This window comes from Anguilla rostrata, chromosome 4 (assembly GCF_018555375.3).
Source record: "Anguilla rostrata isolate EN2019 chromosome 4, ASM1855537v3, whole genome shotgun sequence".
NCBI classification, from domain to species: Eukaryota; Metazoa; Chordata; class Actinopteri; order Anguilliformes; family Anguillidae; genus Anguilla; species Anguilla rostrata.
In genome coordinates this window covers 47,983,268-47,994,631 of record NC_057936.1, presented here as the reverse complement: position 1 = coordinate 47,994,631, position 11,364 = coordinate 47,983,268, and the positions used below count along the sequence as shown (strand labels likewise).

General features: G+C 39.2%; 1 protein-coding gene across 2 annotated transcripts in view; it reads left to right on the top strand.

Annotated features, from left to right (window-relative positions):
* Positions 1–1,378: 1,378 nt before the first annotated feature.
* The window catches only part of LOC135253503 (macrophage mannose receptor 1-like), a 29,371-nt gene continuing 19,385 nt past the window's right edge, over positions 1,379–11,364 (top strand). For both annotated transcript variants that reach the window (XM_064332857.1, XM_064332856.1), the window contains exons 1-9: positions 1,379–1,579; positions 3,147–3,548; positions 5,318–5,491; positions 6,505–6,660; positions 7,511–7,624; positions 8,201–8,344; positions 8,723–8,905; positions 9,243–9,400; positions 9,696–9,809. In XM_064332857.1, coding sequence (XP_064188927.1) covers positions 1,510–1,579; positions 3,147–3,548; positions 5,318–5,491; positions 6,505–6,660; positions 7,511–7,624; positions 8,201–8,344; positions 8,723–8,905; positions 9,243–9,400; positions 9,696–9,809 — 1,515 coding nt within the window. In that variant the 5' untranslated portion in view covers positions 1,379–1,509. The remainder of the gene's footprint in view (positions 1,580–3,146; positions 3,549–5,317; positions 5,492–6,504; positions 6,661–7,510; positions 7,625–8,200; positions 8,345–8,722; positions 8,906–9,242; positions 9,401–9,695; positions 9,810–11,364) is intronic.

The window sequence follows — 11,364 nt, the reverse complement described above, 5'->3', positions numbered from 1 at the left end:
GGTCTGCAGTAACCTGCCAATCTTGTGCTTTCCCGAAAATGTTTCAAGAGGACATTCAAAGTCACCAGACCCAATTCCCATTACCTCCCTAGATTCCGCAGAAAATTTTTTTAAGTATCTAAATTTTTTTGACATCATACATAATTTCAAAATATTTCCCAGTGGTGTATGTTGTAGTGTACGTTTCAGTTTAGGAGAATATATGGTTCTTGAGGTTAAGACCATGAGTGAGCGAAGCCTGTGTAACCAGTACCTGTTTCTTCATCAGTCATATAGGTGTATTGTAGAAATAAAAGTGACAGTTTGAATGCCTGACATAATTGAATGTTCCTCCAGCCTTCTGTATATACAGCAGAGTCACACAAATGTATTGGGCCTAAACTGTGGATATACCAACATGTTTCTTGTCTGCTACTATGGGTTTTATTTATTTATTTATTTATTTTTTTTTTTTGGGGGGGGAGTAGTTTTCTCAACCTAAGTTTTACTGTGGAACCTGTCCCGTCGTGCTCACACTGACGTCGCCAATGCCGAAACATCTGCCACACATCACATCATCCTGTTTCCCTCCGATTCTCCCAATGGAATCATTTCCTGAAAGCCAAGCAAAATGTCTATCACTTGTGTTTTTGCTCCATAGGTTTCCCAGAAGAGTCTTCCCTGTGGGCATATACTAACTTTGACCCAGCCCTCTCTTAGTCTTACGTGCTCTACTGTAACTTTTCAATGAATGAAGGAGACCTGACAGTAATCCTCATCCTCATGTCAATCCACTTAAGTAATGACTGATGATACAGTAAGTGTACACAAACTGGTACACAAAGCATCACTGATGCTCTTCATTTGCTCATGCAATGTGCCACTCTACACATTGTATTCATACCAAATGAATGACTGGCTTCCTTTCCACAAATCATGTTTTATCTTTGCTGCAGTCTTGGTATAATGTTGTCCTTCTAATAGTCAGGTTTCCGTGTTTCTCGGAGTGGCACAACACATGTAAAAATCAAATAGCACTGATTTACTGTGTTTGCAGACAGAGAAACTAGTTAGAAAGGAATATTAGGCCTTGGGCACTGTACCCAAAGAGGCATGGAAAGTGTGATTTGTGTGTGATAAATGCTATAATTGTATTGCATAATTTGTAATTCCATTTAAATTGCTGCCACGGATGTGACAAGCTGTATGGAAATGCAATGATTTGGAACCCTGCCCCATGTGTGGGTGGGAGAGGAGGGGAGGGGAGGGGGGTGTATCTTTCTCACTTCCCACTTCGCTAAGTTTGAAGAATGTGGAAACACATGCTGCAGGATCTGTTCCTGTTTCATGGATTCCCATGTGACAGGATATTTATTCAGCATTAAGGGAGGAGAGGCATCCCTTTCTCCCTCGCTTGCTGCCAGACATAAAGGACACCTGAACGCACGGACGCAGCCTCGTTTCTCCCATCACTCCTGGGGAACCACTTCAGTTCATTTTACACTGGCTTGGGAGAATTATGCCACATTTATGATGACACACATTTCGTTGGCTATCCTTTTGTGCCTCTTTCAGGCCTTTCCCTGCACTGTTCAAACAGGTATGTTCATTTATCTTTTAATTCTGCACAATGCACACAGACCCTCATGATTCCTGTTGTATTTGCACTGTTGTCATTGCAGATAACAGCACTGATGCAAACTAGTTGACCTTTTTGGTGAAGTTTATTTAAGGAATATAAAATTAAATTAGGGTAAAGGTTATTTCAGTTGGTGCAAAATGACAAATATATTTAACATTGCGCAATGTTCCTTTATTTATCTACTTTTTCATAGTTTGTTTTTTATATTACCTAGTTATTTGTTTATTTACAGAGAAAGATGCTGCAAATGACAGGAGATGCATGATCAGTCAAGTGTTGATAAAATGATTTGCAGTGTCCTGGCATGCTTGTCAGCTTCACATTGCTCTTATGAGGGAATTACAATCAGCAGTTTGCAAATTGTGCAATATGCTGTCATTGATTATTTTCAATCCACCACCAAAACATCACTGAGTGAGTAGTATTATATTCATGCATCTTGATAAAACATGCATCTCTTGTCATTTGCTGATACGCAGCAACCAGTAACAGTGCAGCAGAAATAACACTGTTTGCATTTAACTTATTTTGGATTAAAAAAAAATGTTGAACAGAACTTTCTGAATGAAGGCCTTTTTCTGACAACAAGCTCTTCCCTTGGATTTTCATACATAGTGCCATTAATGGACCATTGCTATCTTTAAACTAAATTTATATTGGTACGAAAATATGATTTACTTGATCAAGGTAAATTGCTGGCAAAATCAGTTACAGTTGTTTCTTGGGCCTCCTAATTCATCTGGTTAATTATTTATAAAACTTGAGAGTGGGGAAATTCTTGAATTACCATATTCAATTTTTACTTCAAGGAATTTTTTTACAGAAAAACTTACAGAAAAAAGAAGTGGTTTTCACGTTAATGAAGTGCAATCCTTATATTCTTCTTGTGACAACTTAAAGGCCTGTCTGTAAACCAGTGAATCTTGCATATACACCTGCAGGTATTTTATTGAATTCACGTCTGCCGTTAGTATGGCTGCATATGGACACACACAAATGTGTGGTTAACGCCAATTTAACAGGAAGCAATCAGGAAATCCTTCTGAAAAACATAAATTTCATAACATAAAAGTTTGAATAACAAAAACCCAAAGGGTCCCTAACCCGTCATTATTTCAAATGATTATATTTCTTTCCGTTATATCATAACCAATAACTCCCCACTATGGGCTTAATTCAGCCAACGACTTTGAAGTCAAAGAGTTCTAGCTTATCTACAGGAGATATTATTGGCTGACAGAATGAGACAGCACTTTAACATGTGGAGATGAGGATTAGTTTTGTCCTAACGTGAAAATCATAGAATTTAAAGAAGGTGTACTTTTTCACATCACTATTCATTTTTCCTGAATTAAAGACCCATGCTAAAGCTATTCAATAGGAAGATTTTTCTTTAGCTGAACAGTAATGCGGTTTCCCACAATCCGAGCTTCCCGTAATGGGACGTCCGTTCTTTTTGTGTGTGTTGTTTTTTATATATAAAATATTTCTTCACTGGGGAACACCTTTCATTTCTATGTGACAGACAGCAGTTCCTTCCTGATCTACAATGTGGACCACAACAAGTGCGTGACAGCGGTCAGCTCCAGCGCCGTGGAGACGGCCACCTGCGACCCCAGCGATGACTCCCAGAAGTTCCGCTGGGTGTCACAGTCGCACCTGATCAGCATCTCGCTCAAGCTGTGCATGGGCGCGTCCAGCAATAAGGACTGGGTGAAGGTCGTGCTCTTCCCCTGCGACATGAAGAATGAGCTCCAGCAGTGGGAGTGCAAGAACGAAACCCTCTTTGGGCTCAAGGACCAGCCCCTGCATTTCAACTACGGGAACCGGCAGGAGAAGAACATCATGATGTACAAGGGTTCCGGATCCTGGAGTCGATGGAGAGTGTATGGGACCAAGGGCGACCTCTGCTCTCGAGGATACGAAGGTACGAGGGAAGCCCCTTGGTTTATGATCCCACAGCAACTTGTTTGCGATTAAGTTTCCCGCTGCACATGTTTTGACAGTCTAGTAAACAACGTTAGTCAGTCATCACACATGACTACTGCACACATGCCACTACATGACATGGTCTGTCTGGCTGGGAATATATCTAATTTCTCCTGAAATTGTGGGACAATCTAATACCCAAACTAATACGTTACGAATCTGGGTAAATTTGTTTCTGAGGCAATGACGTACATATAATCATATCTAGACCAAGTATTTCCATCTTTTGTGTTGTTGAACTGTGGTCTCCTGTATGGTTCATGTCCATGAGTCGTACTGCATGTATTTTCTGCATGATTTCCCTCTACTCTGCATATCTGTACTACAGATTCTTGCATTTCTGCTGGACCATTACACGTCTCAAATGGCTACATTGTAATATAACATATTTCCACATATGAAACCCAGAAATCCAAAGATTTATATAATTTTCAAGCTTGTCATACACTTTAAGGACACAAACATTTAATGAACTGTAAAAACATTTTTTTTTTAAACAAGCCATAACAATTATTCAAATCCATACAATCCACAATATATGGATTTTAAATACACAATAACACACTAAACTAAAATGTTTGTATTTATTTTCGGGAAATTATCTTTAATGTACCCTGAACTCATATTCAAATGGTGAAAAATGTCCTTCAGCATGCAACAAGTCAATGTGTATTGGTGCCAATGCTCATGGATTTAAAAAAAGCATTGCATATAATCGCATATGTACTTTATTCTGTCATAAAAAAAGAACAATTGAACCATCATGTCATTAAAGCCTGGTCTCAATCCCAACTCTTAATTTGTTAACACTTGGTCAGAAGCCCTCAGCATAACTATACAACGCACAAGGACTCCTTTGGCATCATTTCTGGATGCCCCAGGTATCCCCATAGTCTTCAGTAGAAACCCTCAATGTCTTTATGTTGACGCCAAGGGTAAATGGGAACAGTGTATCTTGCCAGATCGTAACATAACCAAAGTTACAATTTAATGAAAATGTAATGATGTCATTTACCATAGAAATGGTAAGGGTTCCTATTGAAGACTATGGGGATACCTAGGGCATTCAGAAGTCACGGCAAAGGACTGCTTGAGCATTGTATAGAGATGCAGAGGGCTTCTGCTCAAATGTCAATATATGACAAGTTGGGAATGAGAACACATTGGTCATTATGATCAAACTGCTACCTTCCTTGTCAGTAATGTACAGTACGCAGGATGTACATCACAAAGGGATGCTTCTATTTCCTGTGTGTTACAAATTTACGATGTAATACAGTCATTAACGCATATTCAGCTATTAATAACATGTCAGTATGTGAATCAGTATGTCAATGTCAAAAATGAGGACAGAGAACTTTGACAGATGGCTACAGCATGCACTGTTGCAATGGTACTGCAATCTGAAGTGCATACTATAATTTTAAGGGGAGTTTTCACTCTGGCCCCCTAACTGTACTATTATACTATACTACACTATTTTGCATTACTTTCATAATCATGTAATTCCATATTTACCTTCACTCAAATGCTATCTGGAAATTATTTATGAAGATAGTACAACATGTTTCACAAAATACTACTTCTCTTGTTTTTAGTGCAAAAACACTGCCGTGCATTTGGCTATGTAAAGTATGTATCTTCATAACCGGTGTTGAAGTGACCTGACTTTTTAATGTTTTTTTTTTTTTTTTTTTTTTTTGGCAGAGGTGTTTACAATTGGTGGCAATGGAATGGGAACTCCCTGCATGTTCCCATTCAAGTTCAATGAGAAATGGTATGCAGAATGCACCGTGGAGGGCAGGTCCGATGGGCTTCTATGGTGCGGAACGGAGACAGACTACGACAAAGACAAAAAATGGGGCTTCTGTCCAACAAAATGTAGGTTATCGCTGAACTTATATATGTGGCATTGTTTTTCCATGAGTATGAAACAGGAAGCCAAACGTAAAATGTCTTTTCCTGTTTTATGTTCAAGGAAAAGTAGCAATATTTTTGTCAATTCTGGGTCACTTTCTCATACTCGTCATAACAGTATAGCTGTTGTACTGTTTCTTAATGGTTACAACAAGTAATATTTTTGAATAATTGAGAAAAAGATCCCAGCAGATTTTGCTCTTGATAAGTGTGGAATATCCACGCTGGCAGGTGTGAATGAGGTCCAACCTCATTAAGTACACTTGGAACTCTGGGAATTACTTCTACACACCTCCAAGTCCAAGTAGACCATGATATGACAGGCTTTCAACATTTAAAAAATTGGTTAAAAAACAGGTTTCCCACTCAGCCACTGGGTTGTATGTAATTTATGTTGGCGGGGTTAAAAGACCTTAATAGGGTCCAAGGCCAGATACTACAGCAAACTTTGGAGCACAAAGACAGCATCCAGTTCAAACAATGGCATCACTTCTGTGCCCTGGCTGAACACCCTAATCTCATATGAATTTTGTTATCATGTGGAATTATTTGATTTTCCTGTTTTTCTACTGTTTTTGGAAGAGAATTGAGAGGGGGTCAGCGCTGACTGTGTCTGGTCTCTGACCTCCTGACATGAAAATAGAGACTTCCTTGCCTAACGGGGGCATTTTATTGCCTTCCTCCTGCCCCAGCTCAAGCAGTAGAGCCACCACAGTGACAGGAAGAGGAAGGCCTTTTTTTCTTTCTTTTTTTTAACATTTTCCGGTGAAATACGATGAAGCTGGCTGACATGGAAGCCTTGAGGACAGGCTTCAAAACTGACACCATTGTTTCACAGGGAAGAATAAGCTTTAAATAAGCTAAAGGCACTAGGTTTTGCATTGGATTGGCATACTGACCTAATTGTTCAAATTCTTCTTCATATTTCTCTCCTACTTCATCTTCCTATATTCGTGTGCTTATCCATGTCTCTACAGCTTCCACTGGCTGGGACACCGACCCAGTGTCTCAAGTCCTTTACCAGAGAAACACCCAATCTCTCCTCACCTGGCACCAAGCCAGAAAGAGCTGCCAACAGCAGGATGCTGATCTGTTGAGCATCGTGGAGCTCCATGAGCAGACATATATCTCAGGTAATGCCACACAGCAAAGGACTGGGGAGGATGCGGCCTTTGCTCAGTCAGAAGCAGTTATGGATTATTATTAGTGTCTGTGGAGACTCATCAATTATATGTTTGAAGAGGCCTGTCAACTCCATAGGTGTACTGTGTTTTTATAAACTGTAGCCTGGGTGGACAGATTTAGTTGGTCTATATCCCAGAAGAAATGATGCATCAGTCTCAGACTTCATATATAATCAAATTAACCTATATAAATAGACTATTTCTGCTGAGATCATAGTGGTGAGGTCACAGTTTAAATCATGTGACAGATGCTTCTCGCCAAAGTCACCTCCATCAAGGTGAATACCGCAAGATCTGTTCGATAAATGAGAAGGGTTTGTTTTTTCTTTAAATGAAAACATTGAGCAGGTAGGTTATTACATTTTTGCTGAAATGTTTACCTGAATGTATAAAGATTGTGATATTAAGATTGTATTCAATTTGACAACATCCATGACCACTGGTTTGGAATGTTTAGGAGCTAACTGTGTTGTTTATACTAATTTGAGTTCAAAATGAGGTCATCATCAGTAGGTCAATCTTAGCGAAGCCTAATGTGAGACTGATGTATGAACACCTACAGGTAGTTCTACTCCAGATTACCAAAATTAACTCACACAGTCTCACACAATTTCACTCTTTCATTTATAGGGGACCTTTCAACAGTATCTGAACAATTCAAGTAAACTCTGACCACAATTGCTCTGGTTTAAAAAAGAAAACAAAAACATTGTCACTGTTGTATACGAGTTCAAAGTAAATACCAGCATCTTTCTTTAACTACCTTACACATCCTTATGCATGCTTTGCATATCGTAAGGGTTAACAAATTCCTTGGGAACACCACTGTGGGTTGGACTGAACAGCCTGGACTTTGAGAGTGGATGGCAGTGGAGCAACGGAAATCCATTCCGATACCTCAACTGGGCCCCGGGTAAGTGACGTTGATGAGGCACAGAATAACATGAGAAGGATGGAGTAAAATCATTACACAAAATGAAAACCATTACAAGTCAGCATGTAAGGATATGACAGAGATCTTCTGATCTGTAATGAGAGGAGATAGACAGTGTATATATATATATATATATATATATATATATATATATATGCTATTATAACAACAACAAGAATAGCATTGGTATAGTTCATCTGGGTTTTACTGATGACAACACAAGTTGAGTTATAGTAGTATTGGGAATTTTTTAAGAATCAATCTCAAACTGGATGGGATTGGAGTCCGGGTTCATATTTTAGTTGACTGGCCATTCAGCAATGAATTTAAGATGAATAGTTTATAGAGAAAGCTTTGTCAAGAATGACCAAAAATGCCCTAAACAATGCGCAAAACATTCTAATTCCACTGGCAGTGACAGAATAAAGGCAACGTTGCTTGGATTACAGATGAGTATCAGCTGTAAGAAGCACAGAAAGATGCAAGTCAAGCAGATGTACATGTACAGTATGTAACACCATGTCCTGTAAGTCACTGGCACTTTTATACATGAAGGGCATCCTTCTACTGAGCCTGGGCTGAACTGTGCTGTTCTCAACCCTGGAAAAGCATCAAAATGGGAAAGCAGTGCTTGCACAAAAAAGCTGGGGTACATCTGCCGCAAAGGGAACTCCACCGGCAGTAACCCTGTTACCTGGGGTAAGAATTTAACTTTTGTTGCCTGAATTGTTTTTTAATGTTAGAAATATAGTGTGCGTGTGTAAGACCATGTTTGTTATTGATCCTTGTTATTGATATAGCACTCTGTATTGCGTATAGCTATATTTGATGTTGTTTACTAATTTTGTTTGCAGATCATTTTGTTCACTGATGTCTATTAATGTCCAGTTATTACAGTACACATATGAAGAATCTTCAGAACACTGAAACTCATCCCTCTTAGTTCCTTCCTGACTGTCTATTGTATTCACAAGGACCACATGCCATTGGCTTCTGCATTACTATTATGGTAATGTTAGTAGTATTTGTGTTATCCTTAGTTATGGTTGAAAACTTTCTCTCTGTGCGTATTAACAGGGAATGACCAGCGCAACTTCTGTCCTAGCCACTGGGTGCCGTATGCAGGCCACTGTTATTACCTTCAACGCACAAAACAAATTTGGAGGGATGCTCTTTCTGCATGCCATAAGGAAGGGGGTGACTTGGCCAGCATCCACAACATAGAGGAGCAGAGTTTTGTTATTTCACAGCTGGGATACTGTGAGTCAAACCTGCAGCATTCTCTGTCTGTCTCTCTCTCTCTCTCTCTCTCTCTCTCTCTTTATGTCTCTCTCTCCCTCTGTCTGTTTGAGTATGTGTGTGTACATGCTTTATGCAGCCATCTTAGTTTTTAACAACTTTAATTTTATTATGTGCAATATGAAATTTTTCCCTATCTAGTCTTCGTCCCAGTTCGAGATTTTCCTGCCCTTCTAAGCCAACGACATTGCCATTAAAGTGCTTGAGCAGCAAAAAAAAAAGGTTTTAAAAAAAAAACCTTCCATGTGAAGAAGCATGAATTGTGGCTACAGTTGATTTTTATCCCCCTCCACCGCAGTGCCAACCGATGAGCTGTGGATCGGACTGAATGACCAGAGGACTCAGATGCTGTTCGAGTGGGCCGACCGGACCCACGTCACCTTCACAAAATGGCAGGCGGGGGAGCCTACTCATGGGACCAACATGCAAGAGGACTGTGTCCTGATACGGGGAAAGGTACCATATCAAACCATGCACTCCCTCCACAATATAGCATGACAATCTAAAAATAAGGCAATTTACATTCAATTCTACACTTCTGTGACATCATTTAAACTAATCAACATAAGTTGACTGTTTGGAAAGCTGTGTTTTGTTTGGTGATTATCTGTAACATTATGGTAAATAGCAATGGGCTATAAAGAAATTAATGCCAACCAGATGTAATTTCAGTATATAATCTGTAGGTATATTACGTATTATTATATTTTATGTTATCGTGTGTGTATTTGTGTTTGTGCCCTCCAAACAGGAGGGGAAGTGGGCTGACAGCATGTGTGAAAAAGAACATGGCTACATCTGTAAAAAGAAAGCCTCCATTAGACCAGCTGGTGTCACTGAGGAAGCGAGCCCCGGATGCAAATCTGTGAGTGTTAATGGTTCCCATTCAATCAGGGAAAGTGAATCTGACTTTCTTTCTCCTCTGGAATGAAAAAGGGATTTGATCGACTGTAACTAAATATAATATCAACCATGTAGTGCAGTGTTCACCGTCTGAAGTCTTGCATTGTGTATTCAGTGCAACTGCTTGCTTTTGGAATGACTGTCACCTTATTAGACCCTGTAAATTGTCTTGCGGACTATGTGTGAGGCAGTCATAATAGACAGTGCAGGCAGCAGGTCTGTGTTTATGTGGAATCTAAGAGCATGTCAGTACCGCTGATGAAGTGTTATGTTGACTGGGTAGCAAAGTGAATTTTTGCCCTCCAATAGGAGGGGAAGGGAGGCTTTTTTTTCTTGTGCATGGAGGAAATTCAGTGCTGATCAGTGACTTTGGAGACACGATGCTGACACAGATTTATTTAATCACAAAGCATCTTCTGCTTAGTGCTTATTGTTTTCATTTATATCTCATTTCCGTTATGGAGCAATATCCCTACGGGAAAGGTGTTTCAGCTCAGACAGTAAGCTGACAAAGCACTTCATTCTCCGACAGGATATTTTTGTGTTACCGGGTCACTGCTACACTACAGATTGAAAAGAAAGAAACTATTACCAAAATATATATATATATATATATTTTTAATGCAGCTACCTTTTGGATTCTTATGCCTTGGTACAAAATAAGTCGCATAATAAGAATAATAAAATTATTTTTAAAGGCCAGGAAAAAAAACAAAAAAAACAAGCACAGCAATTTTTTTAATTAACATCTGTCAAAGTGATGAAAAAGGTCAGCCAGAAGAGCTCTGATCACTCTGATTTTGAAAAGTCTATTTCAACACCAACCGCTGAATTCAAACCTCTCCTTGCTTGTGTGTGCAAGTAAAGCAAGCATTATAGTGGCACCAAAAGAATATGTTGTGCTTTCCTTGTAATAATGTACTTACTGTACGTGAATGTAATAACAAATTGTATGCAGCATTCCCTACACTAGCAAGAATACATTACATAACTTCAAGGCCCCCAGTTAGCTTCCACAATGTAGGATACACCTTGTACTCACAATCCCGTTCTTAATTGATCACATTATCTTGCCTTGCCTCCATCACTACATTAAAGCATACTCTTGTATACTGTGACAAGACATTTCACAATCAAGGCAGACACTTCTTTGAGTAATATTTTAAAACTGAAAACAGGCAGCAGTTCTGTGGAAATTCTATGGAAGTGTTGCTGACAAGTCGTTGCCAAGGAAACTAGCAGCAGCAACCAACCAGTCAATAAATCAAAATTAGTTTGTGCAATTGTTTTAACAGAAATAAAAAAGAAAAAAAACTGAATGTTTAGAAGGGTCAAAAGGGGAAAAGCTGTGAAAGTATGTCCTGACCACAGCAAAGGGTGGTGGACAAGGAATTGAAATGAAGATCTAAATTTCTCCCTACCTTAGTCCCTCAGTCAAAAGCCTACTCATGTTGGCCTGCTTTGGCACCTACCGTTAAACTGAATCTTTAATAATTCTGCAGGGTACAAGGTGTTCT